The sequence below is a fragment of the Ambystoma mexicanum genome, chromosome 6p, assembly GCF_040938575.1.
Source record: "Ambystoma mexicanum isolate Mex_15411 chromosome 6p, UKY_AmexF1_1, whole genome shotgun sequence".
Classification (NCBI taxonomy): Eukaryota; Metazoa; Chordata; class Amphibia; order Caudata; family Ambystomatidae; genus Ambystoma; species Ambystoma mexicanum.
In genome coordinates, this window is record NC_090935.1 from 1485932117 (window position 1) to 1485954367 (window position 22251).

The following is a 22251-nucleotide window of genomic DNA, read 5'->3' on the forward strand; positions in this document are numbered from 1 at the left end:
GGGTAATGCAGATCGCTCCAGATGGCCTCCTTCTTGTCACCATGACTGAAGCACCAGGAACCGTGAGTCTGCAGGAAACTACTAGGAACAACTGCCGTGGCACCAGCTCTTCTTCAAACGAATAAGGCACTGTTTCCAACTTCGAGGATCTAGGGTGAACCCCTTTTCTCCTCGCCAAAGGCTTGCCCATATCTTCCTTCCCTCTTATAACTTCCTTCCCTCTTATAACTTTTGCCTCCACTTCTGACAAAATCTAAGTACTCCTGGCAATCCCGAATCGTGAACTGTACTATCCGTGTGATCCTCTGCAACATTAACCCTGTTCCACCAAACACTGACGCAGGCCTATTGACTTTTATTCACTTGTAGGAAAGTGTCCTCTGATTCTATCTGCCTTGACAAAAGTATTGCCTATGATTTTTAACCCCATCTCCCGTTGATTCATGTGCTAAGTGTGTGTTTATCTCCGGTAACATTTATTTCCGTGGGTACGCTTATCTTTAGTAAGACCGAACTGTCATTACTGTCAAAAAGTGATTGCGTATGTATCCCCGGTAAATGCCTTGTTTCACAACACCGGTCTGTCAAATCCAAAGGTACTTACCTTGAATTGTTCTGCACAAGAGGAATTGGTTGTGTGTAGTGTATTTGAAGTGTGGTTTTAATTTAATAGAAGTGAAGTGTTTTGCGATTACATGGTCAAAAATAAATGTACTTTTACTTTTTAACCAAAAACCCTGAGTCAGTGTTTGCTTGGGTCACAGTAATTGTAGTCCTTTGTGTAATCTCTACTACTGCTCATTTGCTCTTGAGATAAGTCTGGCTGCTCTGCTACTGCTACCACTTTAACAGTGTAGTACAGGCTTGTACCAAAGGTGAACTTGTATTACCACTTCTAGTCTTAATTGTGTGAAGTGGTCCCTAAGGGCACTGCACACGATTCTGCCTAACACTAACCATATACTCTCTAAAAGTCCTTTCATCTTGCACTCCTCGAATATCCTCCACAGAATGCCTCCAAAAGTCCAGTTGATACCAGATTAGAATTACTAAGCTGTGGCTTAAGTGCCGATCTTCATTTCTCTTACACTCACTGAATTATTGGTCCGCATTACCAACACCATGCATCGCCTTGCAGATCTTGGATGTCCCCTCCAGTATCCAGTAACACATTCCCAAGAGTCTCCACCAAACCTATAGTAGCATTTCAACACGCAGGGCCTGAGGACTTCAGAACAGCACCCATCAAAACTACAGGCTTCCCATCCATCTCTCCCACTACCCAGTAGCATCTCCTCCTTGTCTTAAAGAGCCACATGCAGCAAGGTCGAAAATAAATGGCAGAAGGAAACTATACAACACTGTAATTACTTACTTACTTCAGTTCTTTGTTGGCATGGCCTTCATGCCAGTGTTTGATTATGAAACATTGTCAGATTGTTCCGTCCCCTCTCTAGTTTATATTTTAAACCTCAAATGCTTTTCTTTTCAAACAGATAGGGTTTGTGTTTTGTAGTTCAAATGCCATCCTACTGATGGTTACACTATTTTTTGTTAGGCCTTGTAAGTCCTTCAAATGTCAACAGGAATATGTATAACTGGCCTGCTCCTGTTGTGGGCATGGAGCCTGTGCAAGATCCATACTGTATAGGTTGCCTACTATAGGGAAACAGTAATTGCAGGTTTCCACAAGTCATGAAACTTTAATAAAATAAAGTGACGTTACTCAGTGACAGGTCAATAAAATACTTCTTAACACATCAATCACATAAAAAATATATAAATAATCACCATAGTCATACAAAAACTGCCCTATTACATGACATTCACTATGTGACTCTGCATGATGTAAATCAATGTTCTTAGTGTTGCCAGTACAACAGTATTAATTCATCAAACTGTATAATACTGTTGGTCCTGATATGATTATCAAAATGCGTATCTTTCTTCAAATGTGGCTGATTATTAGATATATTACTCATATATGTCATGATTCATCAATCTAAATGTTTCTTTTCATTAACATAATCAATATAGAACATTCATCAGGAGTATTGTAATGGTTCAGTGTAAAACAAGAAGTATTTTCACGAACATTAGACTCTTCGAATGAGTAGAAGATATCATTCTAAAATATGTTTTCTTTTGACAGAATAAGAAACCCATCTTGTGTAAACCTACAAGTGACACAGTGATAATTTATATTCTAAATTAATTTGAGACACTCTTACATATAATGTAGAAATATGTTGTGCAGTTATACATACTGTATCATGAGCTATATGTCTCATACAAAGCATATTTGTAATTTAACAATTTGATGCCACACATTTAAAATATATCTAAGCATGATTCCCATTTCATGAGGCAGTACTTTAAGATGATTTTCGTGAGTTAAAAAAACAACAGCATTTTAAAACATGTTAAATGTTTTAACTGATTACCTTTTCTATTGCAACCGTTAGTCAAATGGATTTGATATTTAGTTATTCAAGGAGTTCTTTCTGAAAGCATAGTAAGTAAAACCTCCTCATCTGTGTGGACAAGTAGGAGAGACAATGCTTATACTGCTTGAATTATGTAATAAGGCAGATCATCTATATTAGTAAGTGTGACTATACTCACCACTCAGGGTGGATTATGTTTCCCCAGATCAAAGTACATTAATTAGTGCTACATCAAGAATGGGGCGATATTAAATATTTCCGATTTTGTCTCTGGGTAAGAACAAATTAGTATTACTGTCTGTTCCTCTATTTACAGCTCCTGTGGTGCACTTTGTGCACACCAGCAAGTAATGTTCTTAACGTCATTGATATGCGAGTGGCATGTAGTCTCTGTGCCTTTTCTTAACGGCTAGACGGTTACTCTTAGTTACTTCTACAACAGCAAAATCAGTAAACATTTTGTGGGGTTGCAAACAGCTTAGGGTTGAAGACTAGCTACCACAATGTTTTGAAAAAAGGTATTGTCCTAATTAGTACAAAGCCCATTCTGTATACACCCACTATCCCTCTCTTCATTTCATTGGCATGGTAGGTGTATTCTAACAGCTTTCATCAATATCTGACCAGTTGTAAAATTAATAGAGTCCCTGTTGTTACTAATGTCATATTAATCAAATCTCAATTCATTCAAGAGATGATCCACTAATTCAAATCCTGATATATATGGGATCCAGGGAGTTGGCCAATTCATGCACGAACTGGCCATACATTTGAATCACTATTACTGATTGGAGGGCCAATCTCAAAAAGTATATATATAAGTGGTCTTATGGCACTCAACACCTTCATTGATCCCTGTTTGCCAGCTTTCAGTAAAACAAAAAATCAGTTCTTGTTTACGTTTGATCATATTTTGTATTTGTAACAGCAGTGTTGGTGCCTTTTTACCTTTTGAATCACTGTCCATGTGAAATCATCATATTTATGGTTAAGAGTCAAAAAATATTTAGGTGCATTTTGGACTTTATTTTTTAAGCAGCTCCTATATTCCACTATTCCTGTTTTAACTTTTCCTGAAGTTTTTACATTTATTCTATTTGCTACAAGGGTACGTAATCAGGTATACTACGTGTGGGGAGTCACAATTCATGAAACTTGTTTGCAACCATTTAGTTGTCAGACCTATTTTGATTTCTGTTGGCTTCTTGGTTAAATAGAATACTCCACATTTTCTACATAGATGGTGACCTTTGACTAGCGATAGGCCCCAGCTCTTAGTAATACTGGTTTGCGTTTATGTTCTTGTTTTAATATCATTGGTCATAATCATGTACCTTATATTTCTGCTTCTCTTAAACACAAAAAATGTCTGCCCCTGTTTATCAGGTTTATCAAAAGCCCTACAATTTTTCAATATGATGCTTTAAATCTTATAATATAGGTTAGTGAAGGTATTGACACATACCAGACGATTCTTATTATTATTTTTCAGTTTAGGTTCCAGCAAGACACCTCTATTATTGTTACAATGTTCTTTGGGTAACCTCTGATTTCCAACTTAGAGCTTAGATCTGCTGCTTCTTCTACGAAGATCTGGTTTGTACTGCAATCCATCACATTATATTCAACAGATTTATATTACCATTGGAAACCTATTATAAATGCATATCAGAATGCCACTTGAAAGCTCTCCATCACAATTAAAACAAGTATTCAACGGTGAGTAGGTGTTGGCTTTCATATGCCATTTGCAGCCTGAAGTCGCCCAGTAACCTCGTTCTATGGCTAAAGGAGAGCAATAAGGTTCCCATCACTACAAGTCATACCAGTCATTACAACCCAAACTAAGCACACACTTCAAAAAAGAAACTAGAGTAAAGGAAACACTGTTCTGTTGAGACTTGTACATCTGAGACTCGTTCCATTAAATCAACTAGAGGCACACTACTGCAGTTAAGGCACACACAGATCAAAATGTTAGAAAAGTATGTAATGAGAGACTAATGTCCCATCATTAAGGATTGTATTCCTACATACTTTTAACCTACCAATACTTTTTGCTCTACTAGTTCTCACTGAAGCGACACCTACGAGCTAAACATTAAAGACTTTTACAGTATATGGTTGATTGAATTTTTTGATGTATTTGTCCTCTCCACAAGTATTTCCTTCTAGCCTTGTGTGTTAATGCTATGGGTGCAAGCATATGCGTGCAGGTATCCTTACTTATACATGCATTAATCTGTTTACATATTTAGGAAAAAAATGAAGAATTGGCCGTTTCATTCGAAGAAAAGGACCAAATCTTGGCTTCAATGCGAGCAACACAAGTAGAAGAAAGGAATAGGTTGAGGTACAAACTAAGGTTTATAAAAGGTACGCTGAGTTTTGAGGTCTAAGTCACAGTTTGTGTGAATTGGGACATGTTTGCTAAATCTAAAATGGTTGTTATGCTTTCATGATAGGCACACTTCCAACAGCTGGGCAAAACAAGAACCTCTATCATTGAAGCATTACTCATGGTACCAGGATTCCCAATATGTATCCAAGCCCATATAGCCATGCACTTGTACACTCTAGACATGCAGAATCTCAACATTGCTGTTTTTGTTTTAATGGGCCGTAACCTCACTTACTTCACGTCCCACCCGTGCAACACATGTACACTTCTGAGCCATGAACCTTCACCTTCCCCCTTCCCAGTTATTAGGGGGGCACTGTCAGTATTTTGCAAACACTAAATTATTGTGAGCCTGTGACGATAATGCACATTCACCATTCTGTCTGCTGAAGCAAAGTGTGCCATCCCTTACACACAACTCTGATCCTTTGTGGTGTCCATGTTTCAAAAACGTTAATGTATCCTTGTTTCTGATGTTTGTTAATCTGCTTGTATATTGTCTTATTCTCCAGATGTATACGCTCAGTCCGATGGTGCCAGGTGTAAGTGTAGTAGTACTCCAGATCAGACTTGTTCTTACATCGGACTGATTTCCTACACTAGAAGAGGAATACAGTATAATGGATACATGAAACATTGGGCCTCATTCCGAGTATGGCGGTAAGGGATAGCGGCCACCGGTAACGAGACCGGTGGCGGTGATCCCTTACCGCCATACTCCGAGTTCCCTTTGCGCCCTCGCCCTTAACGCCTGCTTTGAGCAGGTGTTAAAGTCGAGGGCGCAAAGGGGCCTCCAAGCCAATAACGGTGACCGTAATGAACGGTCACCGTTATTTGCATCTTCCCCATTCCCATTGAGCCCTATGGGGGCTCATTTGGGAATGGGGAAGAGCCTTGGTGAATGGGGAATTACCGCCCTGCCAACCTTTAAATGGGGCGGTAATTCTGCCATCCACCAAGGCGCTGCCGGTCCGGGTACGGCGTCAACCAAGGTGTTAATAGCGCCATTGGTTAGCGCCGTACTCGGAATGAGGCCCATTGACTCCACAAAGGGTACTGTAAGCTTTCATCTCGTATCAGCATGGCTGTATTTAACTCTTGATCAACACTCTCTCTAGGATGGCTTGATTTCTTAGATGTTTGTATTTTCTTTAATTGTATTTACACATCTATGTTGTGGAATTTAATTTGGGATTTATACTAATTTCATGAGTATGTTCTGCTGGCTATTATACCTAGAAGATGAGAAACCAGTCTCTCCAACCAGGCATACACCAGTTGAACCATTGACTACATTTAACTGAAGTCCTAAAGTTCAGAAGTTTTTCACTGTACTATAGCTTTGTCAATGCATGTTTATAGGGTGCAGGGTCACCTGGATATACTTGCACAGACTTCATGGTGTCTTACCTGTTAAAAGGGATGCAAGGACTTTGTGTGGGCATGCAGGGACAGGTAGGGGAAACAGAAAGGGATACTGAGGCCCTTTAAGTCTGCAATTGAAAAGCCAATGGGTTTAGGGACCAGTCCTTTATATGCCCTGCTCCGCTCAGAATGGGGAAGACAGGGAGGAAGACATCTGAGTCTCCCCCTATATTCCCAGACAGGGTTTGATGCAATGCACAGGGATGCATCTTCATAAGTTGAAGGTCACGTTCTGGGCACTATTAGAACTATTTACACAATTCCTCTGCTGAAGACAAACCTCTGGTTTCCCTTAATTCAAGTGTCCATAAACGATACAAGACAACAATTATTTAAACCAGTAATCAACACAATTTCACAGATAGATAAAGATTTTAGATATTTTGATTTAGTTTAGATTTTTTCAGAATGTTTGTCAATAGAACGTAATAGACCAAATCAATAGCCGCTCTACGTTATAGGGAAATGGTGATTACAAGTTACAAGGGGGCATTAGGATTCCGCTCCTCTATTTTTTTTAGCATCTCATGGGTCATAAAAAGTGAATGAATCCTAACAGAAAAAAACACTGGTTTTCAATTTGTATTGTGGAATGTTGGTGGCCCAGCTTTCACACACTACATAATGCAAATATTTTTAAATTATTTGTCAATACAAGCACTGTGTATGGGACAGAAGCTATCAGCATCCAGGTTCTGACACAGACACATACCCCTATGAAAAGAAATGGGGAGACCTGCCGTGACAGCACGCCTATGATGGTCTCAAAGGGCTCTGGAAAGTCTATCCAGGAAAATGTAGGCTTCCCTCTTCCTGTGCGTTTCCGGCCACGGAGCACCTCCGAATTCTGACTCCAGTCTGATTGCAGAGCAGGAAGTGGAAGGGGTGAGAGGAGTCTTCCGTCCCCTGTCCTGGTGTTTCTTGCCAGCTCTTGAAGGGAGTCCATGCTAGAAAAAGAGGATGTCACCACCACGGCCCATGCAAGTAAATTAGTTAATAAAATGTGTTTGTATTAGTGTGTGAAAGAGAGAGTTTAAATGGAGGTGCAAGCAGGATTAAGTGGCACATTTATTGAAAAAAATGATAATTGCATGAATAGGAGCACCAATGATAGTGCGTCCATGCTGTTGAGACCCATGTATGCAGTTTTCTACTTTTGAAACGCAAAGTGCAAAGTATAGAGTAAAAACAGGCAACATCACCTTTACTCTTTACTTTTTTTCTCTGTCTTGTAAAAGATGATACTTGCAAATAATGCTTTGCAGGTACATTTACAACGGAATCCTAAGGAAAATGCCAGCTTTTATCAGGTACTAAATGTACACGTGCATGACAATTTCAGGCCTACACCATAGAAAACCTGTCCAAAAAGTATGTCTACGGGATGGAGTTAGCCTGAGTGGGTGTGTGAGAGAGAGTGTCTTAGTTTTCCATAGTACAGAGAAGGCAATTCCTGCCCTACATGGCTGGCGGGAGCGAGGGGCCTGCCTCACTCCTTGAAATTGAGTTTCACGTGGCAATACTAAAATTATTTTGCAAAGTCGCAAAACTGGGCAGCACAGTGTCAAATCCCATTAAATGGCCTGTGGTAGAGGCAGTATAGTTATGGTTACGTTGCTCAACTCAAAGGAAGAACACTTTTTGGGCGATTTATAGCTTTGCTCCCCCTGGAGGAACCCTCACCAAACGTTGCAAAAGAAATATGTGGCCCGCCCAGAAATTATTTGGTCAGTTTGGTGAGGTTTCATCAAGGGGGCGGGGGGCAAAGGTATAGAGGGGTCCCACATTTTTGTTTTCCATAGACGCAATGGAACAAAAACTTTGCTCATGCTTACAGCCCGAACCGCTGGACGGATTTTCACCAAATTAGCGGCAGGAGTGGCAGATTGGTCCTGAAAGCGTACTTTTGTAAATTTGGTGGAAATCCATCCAGTCGTTTCTTTAAAAAACAGGCAAAATCCAGGTCCCAAAAAATGTGTGATATCTGGGTCCGCTCAGCTGACCCATTTCCCTGTTCATTACACAGACAGAACTCCAATTGGCCTGGGGGGACGCATGAGGTCTGCGGACACCCAACATGCCCGTTGATTGGCTGGAGGAAAGCGTGATGTGCATGATGTTTTTCCGAAACACCCAGCATGTTGTATCCGCAGATATCCGCGGATAGTGCGGTGGAGAACAGGGCTGGGAAACATGTTTTGGGGCATTTGGTGTTGGGAAGTGGGGCTGGGTAAGGTGGGCGAGTGAAAGATGGTTGATATTATGTATTTGTTCAGGTGAAAGAAGACTGTGCAGAGTGCGGGAGTCTGCGGACACCATGGGAGTCCGCGGACACGCCCTTCGGCGGGCAGCTTATGTGTCACGAACTTCCCCCTTTCTCACCTGGAAGCGATCTTTGCAGGATTTCTTGGGCAGTGTCTTCTTATGCATGGACCTGGTCTTGTACAAGCCCGCACGAGCCTCGTCTGGGATCCAGGAATGAAGAAGGTTCGCACACGGCACATGTCCGGGAAACAAGGAAGAAAGAAAAGGGTAATGTGAATGGAATTAGGAGGTCCAGGAACAAGGATACTAGAGTAGCGAACTATGGAGCACACGTCTAGTTGCGGCTTGCAGTAGCATTGAGATGCGTGGGCCCGTGGGGGCGTGGCCTATTTGTAAAATACGCTACGTCTAACGTAAAACACGGGAAGGTGTTCCGTGTTAGACGGCCATGTTGGAAGTATCAAGGAGTACAAGCCCCGTTGTGACAAGGACCATGAGGTCCAAAAGGGGCGTGTTCTGTGGGTCATAACAGCATGCCTCCTCCGAAGACTCATTCCACTGGGTTTGCCCGGGTGTATGAGATGGTACCTTCTGAGCAATCGTGGTATATTCAGGTTAGAAGCTGGTTCACAGGTTCTTTCACTTGGAGGATATACTTTCCATTCAACCAGGTACTGAAGATGACCCCATTTATACCTGGAATTGCATATTCGGGACACTTCATATTCCACTTGGTCGTCCACCACCACTGGAGGGGGTCTGCAAGATTTCCGGGAGGATCGGATGTAGGGTTTTAATAAAGAGGTGTGGAAAACTGGGCGAATTTTCTTCCAGGAGTCGGGTAGCTTGAGTCGGTATGAGACTGGATTTATGATTCCCTTGACGGAAAATGGACCATAGTACCGGGGGGCCAGTTTGTTAGGCCGTAAATGTCGGGGTAGTAGCTTCGAGGACAACCAGACTTGATCACCAACTGCATAAAAGGCTCTGGTCTTCTTTTAGAATCAGCATTTCGTTTAGTATGTATTCTGGCCTTCTCTAAGTGCTCCTTGGCTTCTTTGTGTACGTTGATGAGTGTTTCCATCCAGGAGTCGACGGTAGGAACAGGTGTGGGATGTGGAAGAACAGAGGGTAACACTGATGGATGAAATCCTTGACTGCAATAAAAGGGACTGGTTTTGATTGCTGAGTGATCGGAATTGTTGTACGCAAACTCAGCCACGGGTATTAGGAGCGACCAGTCGTCCTGAACCTTTGTGGCGAAACAACAAAGGTATTGTTCCAGGGTCTGTTTTACACGTTCCGTAGCACCGTTCGTTTGTGGATGATACCCTGATGAGAGAGCGCGTTGAATTCCTAGAATGCGACAGAGATGTTTCCAGAATTGTGAAAGGTATTGAGGTCCTCGGTCTGATATGATCTTGGAAGGAAGTCCATGTAGACGGAAAATGTGTTCCAGGAAGATTCCAGCGAGTTCTGATGAGGACGGTAGTTTATACAGGGTTGTAAAGTGAGCCATGTGAGTGAACAAGTCAATGGTAACCATGATAGTTGTGTATCCCCTGGAAGGTGGCAATTCCACAATTAAGTCTGTAGCAATGAATTCCCATGGCCTTGTTGGTAGAGTAGGTTTTAGTAGGAGATCTGCCGGTCTCCTGTTATTGTGTTTGTTCTGACTACAAATAGAACAGGCTTGAATGTACAGTTGTACGTCTGTCTTCATTCTAGGCCACCAAAATTGTCTTTGTATAAAACGGAGGGTGTTGGTGATGCCACAATGTCCATAATGAAGGGTATTGTGGCAGAGGTTGATTATCCTTTGTTGTAATTTCTGTGTGGGGATGACTAGAGCATTATCCTTGAACAAGTATCCATTCTTGGTTCTCAGATTCCATTGATTCTTCCTTGCAATTTCCTTCCAGAGCTCAGAGAATTGGGTTTGCATCCAAATTTCTTCGAGGAGACTGACTGCTTGAGCTACAAAAATCGTGTGGGGAAACATCTTGGGATAGGTCCGATCTCCAATAGTTTCGTAGTCAGGACGTCTGGATAAGGCATCAGCAATTATGTTTTGTGATCCAGGGACATGACTGATGTGGAATTGGTACTGAGCAAAGAAGAAGGCCCAACGGGCCTGACGGCTATTCCTACACTCCAAGGATTGTAGAACCTGAAGATTCTGTGGGATGTTTTTACCCATGCATCCGAGCCCTACCACAAAAACTGTGCCTTACTGGCATTGAAAACATCATGATGGCCAGAACTTCCCAGAAAATGCACAGGAAATGCATGAAGAATAGGCTGCCCCCCCATTTTTGCCTATGTTGTGGGCACAGAAGGGCACTGCCTAAAACCACCATTGGGCTACACACAGTAGCCTGAAACCATTGCAAAAGGGGCAATGCTGATTGCCAAAAGCAACCCATAACTATTGGGAATTCATTTTCTTCAGGTCAAATATGGCTAAATTATGGGCACAAAATTATTTACTGCAGAACCACACCAGTGCCATGTGCTGAACCTGGATAATATACTTCCATGTAAGACCACTCTATTGAAATGCAGTAATTCAAGACAACTCAAAAATGGATGCAGTACCGACAAATTCCCCAAGGTGGCGCTAGCGGTCTAAACACTGACAGGGAAACTGTATTTAGGAGTTGCAAGAGGGGCAGGGACTTCAAAGCTTGTGGGTTAATTGAAAATCTAACCACCTGCTGTTCCCAGAGACAATCTGATTTGATTAACAGGCCAAAAGGCTGGGAAACCTTCTCACCTCAGAAAGCCCAGGATATCACATGGTCATGCTAACCAAATGCAAAGTGGCCCCCTGGTCTGTTCACCTCAGCTTTCTGAAGCCCACACAAAAGACCTTTTCCCTTGAATAGGATATGGTGATTTTGATTGTTTCCTGTCAACAAAGATCTGCCAGCCAGGAGAGACATGTGATCACTGTCATCCCCAAACTTTGGGAGCGGACTCAAACACTGCTTTGAATTGAAAGCAAATATATATTTTACAGAAACACTGATAACTCTTGCTAACCAGATGACAGAAATGTGAAATTTGGGGATCCTTAAAATGAAAACTTTGCCCACAATTCAAGCACATAAAAAGAGACTGCTGGGACAGGTAGAGACATTCAATTCCATTTGCTGCGGAGCATGCTGACCGACGATTTCACATCCAGAGATCCAACACTTAGACTTCCAAGCTAAACAGAGACTACAGAACTTTTAACCAAGAAGGCCCACTGCAAGCAAAAGTATTTGTCAGCAGGCCTCAAAATCATTTGCAAACTATTCCACAGCCGGGCGAACTGTCTGAATTCTTTTGCCAAGAACTCTTGCCAGTACCCAGAAAGCAGTGTTACATCCAGAATCCACTTGATCCGGACCAGAAAGCAGAGCAGTATCCAGAACCAGAGGCCGCTGAATCCAGAGAGGCTAGACCAGCAGAGCAGAGCTGACCCAGATCGCTGTGAGCAGAACCGGTGCCTGATTGACCCGGCGAGCAGACCGAACCGCAGCCGGACGTGTTGACCAGATCCGCGACGAGGCCTAGTTCAAATTTATATTGTGAGTACCTAGCAGAACTGTGCAGAGCCAATCTCTTAGTTAAAATAATCTAATCCAAACTATTTTAACCTAAGTAGAACTGCCTCCTAGAAATCATGTCATCTGTCATTTTTAAAGCTGCACAACTGTCACCTGTCAATTCTGCAGCTGCAAGCTGTCACCTGTCATTTTGAGTTTACCTTAAATCCGAAAATCTACCTTTATTAAATCATCCGTATCTCTTGAACCGTTTGGGCTAGGAACGAAAGCTTAGAATCTATGCTTTCTGACGAACCTAGAAACAACTTCCTACTCCCTATACTTTTTCCGTAATCGCGAGACACGCACTCGTGAAATTTACCGCGATTTGCGATTTTGGCTCAATTTCTCCACTTGTCAAAATAGCAGCTCCATTCTTTCTTTTGTTAAAATCCGTTTGCAACCTGGTAATAACTCATAGAGCATTGCTAAAGTGAGCCTGAACTAATACCAACACGCATCTCCCACTCACCCTGAATCTCTAGAGGGAATTAAAATTAAAATCAGTTGGCACATTTTCCCATCCATTGCCATCACATTTAAAAAGCATTTTGGGCCTGCGTTTCAAACTCCTACCTGTTTCCTCTAAGCTTGCTGGGGGGGAACTGAATTTCGTATTGTATTTGATTGCATTCCTGAGAACTGTGTGCTCCTCTTTCCATCTCCTTCCTTTTCTTACATTGCATAGGGGAGGGGGGTGAATTGCCAGAGAAAAAGTGATTATCTTATCTTTTGCTAAAATCATATCAAGTATTTCTGTACTGCATTGTATTCCTCATTGCATTTCCTTGAAACCATAAAGCATTTTCAGCTACCTCATCCTCTATACTACTCCTAAGTAATCAAGTGTACCACTGTAACATTACCCATTGTAGATCCACATCATATGTCTCAGTGTACTATCAGATATTAATATATTATAAAAGTGTGATAGATATATATTGTTGAATTGTCCAAATAAACCTTTTCATTTGCAAAACAAACCTACTTCTTGGCTCAGTGGGGTTAGGGGGATTCTAAGAGGGGGGTGTTATACAAGGGTTGTCATCCAGAGTACTGAACTGGAGATAAAAATAAATCAATAAGGGTTTTCCTCAGCATCCCAGACTAGGCATTGACTTAGCTGTAGTGTTGATTGAACATCGCTTACAAACGTGGGGGCTCGGAGCCGTGATATTTTTGGTTAGATTTACCACTTGTGCAGATTAATACAGTGTGCCAACTGACCAGATACACATATCCGGTTAGATCACCACTCTGTTTTACACTGTGAAAGCATCCCTTAAAGGAACGCTATAAGGAAACGGTCTGTTTTGCAAAATAAAATACAAACTTCTGTAAGTCAGAAAGGAACTCAAATTCCAGAATGACGACCTTGGTAAATATGAAAATAGCCAGAGAGCACTTCTTACATAAGCTATTTGTGAGAGGTGAGTGGACTCATCAGGACCAAACGGTCTGGTTGCAGGCAATCGCACAACAGGTCACTGAAACAGGGTCAGATATATGGGGAGATCAGGGTCCCCTACATGTGGCCCTGAGTGAACTATATATGGCCCCTAAAGCCAAAGATGAACATAATAAGATTGCCAGAATAGCGGCATATTTGTATCTATATATGGGAGCCATGCATAACAAATGTGCTGACGGCCAAGATCTGGCAAATAGGCAACAGATGGCATTAGAAAAGGCCCAATCTGACCTGGTCTCTTCTGAGCAGAGGCTCCGGAGGAGCCAGGAGTCAGAAAATGATAGGAGGCAGTATATCATTAAAATAAAAGAGGACATGGATATACTGCAACAGGAAAAGACAGACCAGGATACCAGAATTCTGGCTTTGCAGAAGGAGCACCAAGACAGTTTGGACTCCTTACTGCAGAGCCAGAAAAAGCTGGAGCAACAGATCAATTTCGACAGGGCATGCACAGAGCAGGTAGCCACCCTGCAAATCCAATTAGACAGAGAGAAAGAGGAAAGCAATAAATTGATTTTGAAAGACCTGGATACCCAGGCAGAGTTTGATGAAGAACGCCAGAAAGCTGGTGCCTTTCAAAGGCAGAGGGACGACCTGGCGTCACAAATGCAGGCTCTTGGTCAGGAAAGGGATACCTTAGGCCTGGAAGTTTGCCATTTAAAAAGAAAAATTGAAGAAAATCACTTGGCCCTCCAGGGGCTGGGTGACCTCCAAAAAGAGCATCAGGGCTTGCTAGATCACACCAGGAGGGTGGAGGAGGCTCTGGCAAGAAAGGAGCAGGCCAGTAGGGATCGGACTGTGGAGGTAACCCTCCTGCAGCAGAGACTGGCCCAGTACTCCAGGACCAATCAGGAGGCACAGAGAGAAAATGAGGCTCTCTGTCAGCACAATGATAGGCTCCAGCAACAGGTAGCCATGCAGGAGAGACTGATAGAGTCTAGTAAGGCCTTAACTGAGGAACTGAAAGCGCAGGCTCTTGCATTGCAACAGGAAGCCGGGGCGGATAGAGATGAGGTTCGCTGGGAAAGAGAAACTCCTGAGCATAACCTCAGGATCCCTAGTACCAGAGGCCTTCATCTCTCCCAGTCCCTGGACTCTGCCACCCCCATGTCCCCTCGTGCACATGAGCCCAGGGCCACGGGGATGGCAGATTACTATCCAGCTAGAAGTATGGGGCTCATAGGCCAGTTCCTCCCAGGAATGGATGGGCGGACGTCCGGGTATGGGCACCCAAGCACAGTGCAATTTAGTAGGGAACCCCAGGAGAGTAGGCCCACTAAGGGCATCCTGAAAACCTCTGCCCAGTTAGGTCAGTGGGGGGGTACCCAGCAAATCCTGGTAGCAAGGACGGATCTGAAGACTCCTCTGAGCATCACAGGACACAGGAGACCAGGTCCCCACATTCTGCCAGCCATTCCCAGGCTCGCAGAATCCGGGAAAACATGGAAGATCAGACGGGCACCTCTGGGAGCAGCGCTTCTGAGTCGGAGGATGAATGGACCAGGATTACCCGAACCAAAAAGGCCAATAAGGCAAAAAGGGCCTTGCTTAAGGACCCATTGAAACAAATAAAAGCAATAAGGAGTGTCATAACGCCTTATCATAAGAACGCCAAGTATTCTGTTTGGGAACACTTGGAGCTCTATGAGCAAATGATGGAGACTTTCCATTTGAAGGACAGCCAAAGCTGTATTCAATATGTAAAGTGGACCTTCTCACCAGAATACTCCAGTTTCTTTGCGGGGCTGGAGGATCAAAACCATTCAAGGTGGTCCACATACAGGGCGGCCATCTTGAAACATTTTTCTGTGCACAGAAATCCTCAAGAGGCTCGCAAGGCAGCCTAAAATTTGCAATGTGGGGAGGATCAGGCCCCACAAGAGTTTGTACAAGAATTAAAGCGTGCTTTTGCGCATCCCACCAGAAGGGTGCGCACGGATAGCAGAGAATGTATCAATACGTTTTTCCATGCCTTACCCAAATACATAATGACCCAGCTTGTGAGAGATTTTCATGAGAAAAGATCTTTAGACTGGGTCATTGAACAGGCTACCCGGATCTATGAGGTGCAGAAGCCCATCGAAAATAAAAATAATGCGCCGAAAAACCCCAAAACCAACAGCACCCCTGCTAAATAAAAGTGTGATAGATATATATTGTTGAATTGTCCAAATAAGCCTTTTAATTTGCAAAACAAACTTCTTCTTGGCTCAGTGGGATCAGGGGGATTCTAAGAGGGGGATGTTATACAAGGGTTGTCATCCAGAGTACTGAACTGGACATAAAAATACATCAATAAGGGTTTTCCTCAGCATCCCAGACTAGGCATTGACTTAGCTGTAGTGTTGATTGAACATCGCTTAAAATTCCGATGGTCCGTGCGGACCTGTACTGGATGTCTCGCTCCCAGGAGTAGGTATCGCCATTCGGTGAAGGCTTGGCGGTGTCATAATCCATCGATCACGCCCCTTCTGGTCTTCCTGGTCCCTGGCACGTCGGGGGTTACTCGCTGTAGTAAACCCAACATGGCCATATAAACGGAACGCGGTCTATCGACCTTTACGTCCTATGCAGCAAGTTCTATAAATTAGCCACTCCCCTGCGGTTCCGCGCATCTCAACGCTACCGATAGCCGTGGCCTGACGTGCTCCGTAGTTCGCTCCCCTGAACTGTGTTGCTTCCTGGTTCCCGGACCTTCCTCCTTCTCCTTTCCTACTACCTTCCTTGATCCTGTCTCTTCTGCGTTCCGCGCAGACCACCTCCGTGTGCTGCCTCCATTCCAAGCTTCCTGGAGTTTCCTAGATCCCGGACGAAGAAGCTGAACGAATCCTGGAATCTGAAGATGGCTGAGCGGGCTTGTACAAGACCCGAACTGCTCGAAAGAAAACCCCGACAAAGGATTCCGCAAAATAGAGAAAACAGGTGAGAAAAGAGGAAACCTGTGACAGATTGAGACGCCACCTGACCGATCTCGATACAGACATGGAAGCGGCCATCCAGGATCTTATGCGTGGCATGCAAGAGCTGACGACCGAAGTGCAAAACTTAAAGGCGGAAAACGTTAAAACAATTGGTGTTATCCCGTGATTCTGCCACGAAGGAGCGTGTAATTCTAGGCGGCGTCGTTGATAAGTTCGACGGTTCAGCAAAGAGCCTTCGTGGATTCCTAGATCCTTGTTTGGTCCACTTTACATTTAAGCCTTATTATTTTTCTACGCCCAGGGGTAAAGTGAGCTTTATAATCTCGCATCTTTCCGGGAATGCCTTGACCTGGGCCACCCCGTTGGTTAACTCTGATGATGCTCACCTGGATGACTACAATGGCTTTATTGAGGCCCTCAAGACCATGTTCGAACGCCCAGAGCAAGTTTACAGTGCCCAGGAACATCTACTCGACTTTCATCAGGGTACCCAGGACTTACTCACGTACGCTTCAAACAGCTGGCTAAGCAAGCGGATTGGTCCTCTGAAGCTTGTTTTACTTTATTTCGAAGAGGGCTAAACAAAGAGATCAAGGACGAACTAGCCAGAGTGGCACGCCCCGGTTCTTTTCAAGCCCTAATGGATCTCGCTCTACAGATTGACTTTCGCATTCAGGAGAGAAAGGCAGAAAAGAAGAAAACCAAGTTACCACTCCAGAAAAACCCCACTGGAACCCCTTCGAGCTCAGAAGGCATTTCTACTCCAAGCAATGAGCCTGAACCTATGCAATTTGGGGCCTTCCGTGGACCCATTACACCACAAGAGAGGATGCAAAGGATTCATACTAGATTATATATGTATTGTGCATCCGACAAACCTTTAGTAAGAGAATGTCCGATTGCCCCCCCACGGCGCTCGGGAAACGCCAGCTCCCGATCCTAAATGGAGCGCAGGTTCGGGAGAGAGATGTCTGCTCCACCTCTATTCCATCCTTGAACTCTCCTGGACAAAATTCCTTGGTAATCTTACAGGCCTTCTTGACAATATCCAAGAAAGAAATATACCCCATCCTGGCACTGGTCGACTGTGGAGCTATGGGGGTATTCATAGATCATGAATGGGTCTTAAAACACCATATTCCCTACGAATCCCGGACTATCATGCAACCTGTGGAAGCAATTGATGGAAGACCCCTTTTTTCCGGACCTATAACCCTGCAGACCAAGGAGATAGAGCTTTCTATAAATCAACATCGAGAAAGGATAAGATTTGACATCATCAAGTCCACCCATTACCCCATGGTTTTGGGAATGCCCTGGCTTCAAAGACACAACCCCTATATCAATTGGGCAGCGGGATCCTTGTTCTTGGGTTCTGAGTTTTGTATGTCCCACTGCTTACATCCAGACCTTGATCCTACACCATCTAAGGAGTTTCCTACAACTCATCAGAACACAATCTCAGTTTCAAACATCATCCGGGTCCCGGAGGCTTACCAGGAATATTCCGATGTTTTCTCCTCTGCCATTGTTCAGGTCTTGCCTCCCCACAGACCTGAAGATTGTGCTATTGAGACGGAATCTTCTGCTGTGATTCCATTTGGAAGGATGTTCATCCTATCAGAACCTTAAAAGAAAGCCCTTCGTGAATACCTGGATACTAATCTCACAAATGGCACCATACGACCATCTAAATCTCCATCAGGGGCCTCCCTGTTCTTCGTTCCTAAAAAAGACACTAAAGAACTCAGACCGTGTCTGGATTATCGAGGTCTAAATCAATGCACTCTCAAGGACCGCTATCCGTTACCCTTGATCTCAGACATCCTGGAGGCAGTAAGAGGCACAGTTGTGTTCACCAAGCTAGATCTCAGGGGCGCCTATCATTTGATTCGAATCAGGGCAGGTGACGAGTGGAAGACAGCCTTTAGAACACCCTTTGGGCATTTTGAATACTTAGTCATGCCCTTTGGACTTGCTAATGCCCCAGCGGTGTTCCAACGTTTCATGGATCGAGTGTTCTCCGACATGCTGTTCCTTTTTGTGATTGTCTATCTGGATGATATTCTAATATTTTCGAAGGACCCTCTCAAGCACAAAGAACATGTGAAAGCAGTTTTACAACGCTTACGTGAAAATAAACTCCTGGCAAAGCCCGAGAAATGCATCTTCCATACTTCTACTGTTCACTACGTAGGGTTTGTCCTTACTCCCGATGGAATCGGTATGGATCAGTCCAAGGTCAAGGCTATTTTATACTGGCCTAGCCCCGCCTCAGTGAAACAGATACAATCCTTCCTGGGCTTGGCTAATTTTTATAGGAAATTCATACCTTCCTTTTCCGAGATTGTCCAACCAATAATTGCCTTATTGAAAAAAGATGTTCCCTTTCATTGGACCATGGCCCAAGAGAACGCCTTCCAACAATTAAAGTCTGAATTTACACAAGCTCCCATTCTTGCTCAGCCTGATGTTAATCGACCATTCATAGTGGAGAGAGATGCCTCCAATTACGCCATTGGAGCCGTTATAAAACAGCAATTTGAGGATAGCTTGGAACATCCCATCAGCTACCATTCTCGGACATTAACTCCTAGTGAAACCCATTACTCCGTCCTAGAGAAAGAGCTGCTAGCCATCCGTCAAGCCTTCACAGAGTGGCGTCTTTTACTTCTAGGAGCCAAATTTCCAGTCCATGTCCGCACAGATCATCGAAACCTACAAGTATTGCAAGCCCTGGAATGTAGGAATAGTCGCCAAGCTCGGTGGGCCTTCTTGTTTGCCCAATATCAGTTTCAGATTCACCATGTCCCTGGAACACAAAATGTAATAGCTGATGCACTTTCTCGTCGTCCAGACTATGAACCTCCGGAGGATCGGACGTATCCCAAGATGTTTCCTCATAATATATTTGTATATTTGTAGCTCAAGCAAACAACCTCCTGGAAGAGATTTGCGTGCAAACTCAGACTTTGGAACTTTGGAAAGGACTTTCAGAGAAGAATCAATGGGACTTAAGAATCAAGGACGGATACTTGTTTAAGGATACTAACCTGGTCATCCCCACACAGAAACTACAACAAAGGATAATGAATCTCTGCCATGATACTCTTCACTGCGGTCGTCGTGGTATTTCCAACACCCTCCGTCTAATACAAAGACAATTTTGGTGGCCCAAGATGAAGAAAACGTACAACTGTACATTCAATCTTGTTCCGTCTGTAATCAGAACAAACATGATACCCAGAAGCCAGCAGGTCTTTTATTACAGCCAACTCCACCAACAAGACCTTGGGAAATCATAGCTACAGACTTCATTGTGGAATTGCCACCTTCCAGAGGTTATACCACTATCATGGTCACCATTGACCTATTCACTCATATGGCTCACTTTACTCCTCTGTATAAATTACCATCCTCATCAGAACTTGCTGGTATTTTCCTGGAACACATCTTCCGACTGCATGGACTTCCTTCCAAGATCATATCCGACAGAGGACCACAATATATCTCTCAGTTTTGGAAACACCTCTGCAGGATATTAGGGATCCAACAAGCTCTTTCCTCGGGATATCATCCCCAAACCAATGGTATCACAGAACGAGTGAATCAAACCCTTGAACAATATCTTCGTTGCTTCTCTACCAAAGTCCAGGATGATTGGTCACTTTTAATACCAGTGGCCGAATTCGCCTACAATAATTCGGATCATTCGGCTGTTAAGACAAGCCCTTTTTTCTGCAGCCAAGGATTCCACCCTTCGGTCTTACCTTCTGTTCTTCCACACCCAACACCTGTTCCAACTGTCGATTCCTGGATCGAAACACTCATCAATGTACAGAAAGACGCCAAGGAACATCTTGAAAGTGCACAAATCCAAACCAAGCACTATGCAGATTCAAAGAGAAGACCAGGACCTTCTTACTCTATTGGGGATAAAGTATGGCTATCCTCGAAACTTCTGCCCCGACATCTCAGACCGAATAAGTTGGCTCCCCGATATTATGGGCCCTTCTCTATAAAAGAAATCATTAATCCTGTGGCCTTTCGACTCCAACTTCCGGACTCCTGGAAGAAGATACATCCAGTTTTTCACAAATCTCTGTTGAAGCCATTCATCCAAAACACCCGGACTACTCTTAGACCTAGTCCTGTGATTGTCGATGACCAGCTGGAATATGAAGTTTCTCGTATTTGTGACTCCCGATATAGACGAGGCCGACTTCAATACCTGGTGGAATGGAAGGGCCATCCACCCAGTGAACGTACCTGGGAACCAGTCTCAAATTTAAACTCCCCCAGATTGCTCAGAAAGTTCCACCGAATACATCCAGGTAAAACCAGTGGAACGGGTTTTAGAAGGGGCATGCTGTCATGATCCATCGATCACGCCCCTTCTGGTCTTCCTGGTCCCTGGCACGTCGGGGTTACTCGCTGTAGTACACCCAACATGGCTGTATACACGGAACGCAGTCTATCAACCTTTACGTCCTATGAAGCACGTTCTATAAATTAGCCACTCCCCTGCGGTTCCACGCGTCTCAATGCTACTGATAGCTGTGGCCTGACGTGCTCCGTAGTTCGCTCCCCTGAACTGTGTTGCTTCCTGGTTCCCGGACCTTCCTCCTTCTCCTTTCCTACTACCTTCCTTGATCCTGTCTCTTCTGCGTTCCGCGCAGACCACCTCTGTGTGCTGCCTCCATTCCAAGCTTCCTAGAGTTTCCTAGATCCCGGCCAAAGAAGCTGAACGAATCCTGGAATCCGAAGACGGCCGAGCGGGCTTGTACAAGACCCGAACTGCTTGAAAGAAAACCCTGACAAAGGACTCTGCAAAACAGAGAAAACAGGTGAGAAAAGGGGAAACCTGTGACAGGCGGATGTCTAATAGTTCCTTTTCCAGGACAGATTAATGTGTCTCACTGGGAGTCAGGGTTCTTGAAAGATAAGCAATGGGGTGTTCCATCTTGTCCTTGAACTCTTGCTTCAGCACTGCTCCTATGGCGTAGTTAGAGGCATCCGTCTCCACTAGGAATGGCTGATTTATGTCAGGTTGGGCTAGGATGGGGGCTTGAGTAAACTCTGTCTTCAATCGTTGGAATGCCTTGTCTTGAGGTGTAGACCAGAGAAAGGGAGTGTCTTTCTTCAAGAGTGCAATGATCGGCTGAACAATCTCAGAAAAGGTGGGTATGAACTTCCGGTAGAAATTGGCAAGCCCCAGGAAGGATTGAACTTGTTTCACAGAAGTGGGAGTCAGACAGGATAATATGGCCTTTACCTTCGAATGATCCATACCAATTCCTTCTGGACTAAGGACGAATCCAAGGTAATGAACAGAGGTGACGTTAAACAGGCATTTCCCGGGTTTGGCTAGGAGTCTATGTTCACATAGTTGTTGTAAAACTGCTTTAACATGCTCTTCATGCTTTAGAAGGTCCTTGGAGTAGATCAGGATATCGTCCAGGTAGACGATGACGGAGATGAACAGCATATCAGAGAACACCCTATCCATGAAATGTTGAAAGACGGCAAAGGCATTAGCAAGTCCAAAGGGCATTACCAGATATTCGAAGCGTCCAAAAGGTGTTCTAAAGGCTGTTTTCCATTCGTCTCCTTCCATAATACGAATCCGATGATAGGCACCCATGAGATCCAATTTCCTGAAGATTACAGCTCCTCTCGCCGCTTCCAGGATATCCGAGATCAAGGGTAAAGGGTAGCGGTC

At 44.0% G+C, this 22251-nt stretch overlaps 1 protein-coding gene across 2 annotated transcripts in view; it reads left to right on the plus strand.

Moving 5' to 3' along the window:
- Positions 1-22251, plus strand: part of LOC138511074 (coiled-coil domain-containing protein 158-like) — a 1345385-nt gene that overhangs the window by 872287 nt on the left and 450847 nt on the right. For both annotated transcript variants that reach the window (XM_069626574.1, XM_069626575.1), the window contains exon 5: positions 4706-4823. In XM_069626574.1, the coding sequence (XP_069482675.1) occupies positions 4706-4823 (118 nt within the window). The remainder of the gene's footprint in view (positions 1-4705; positions 4824-22251) is intronic.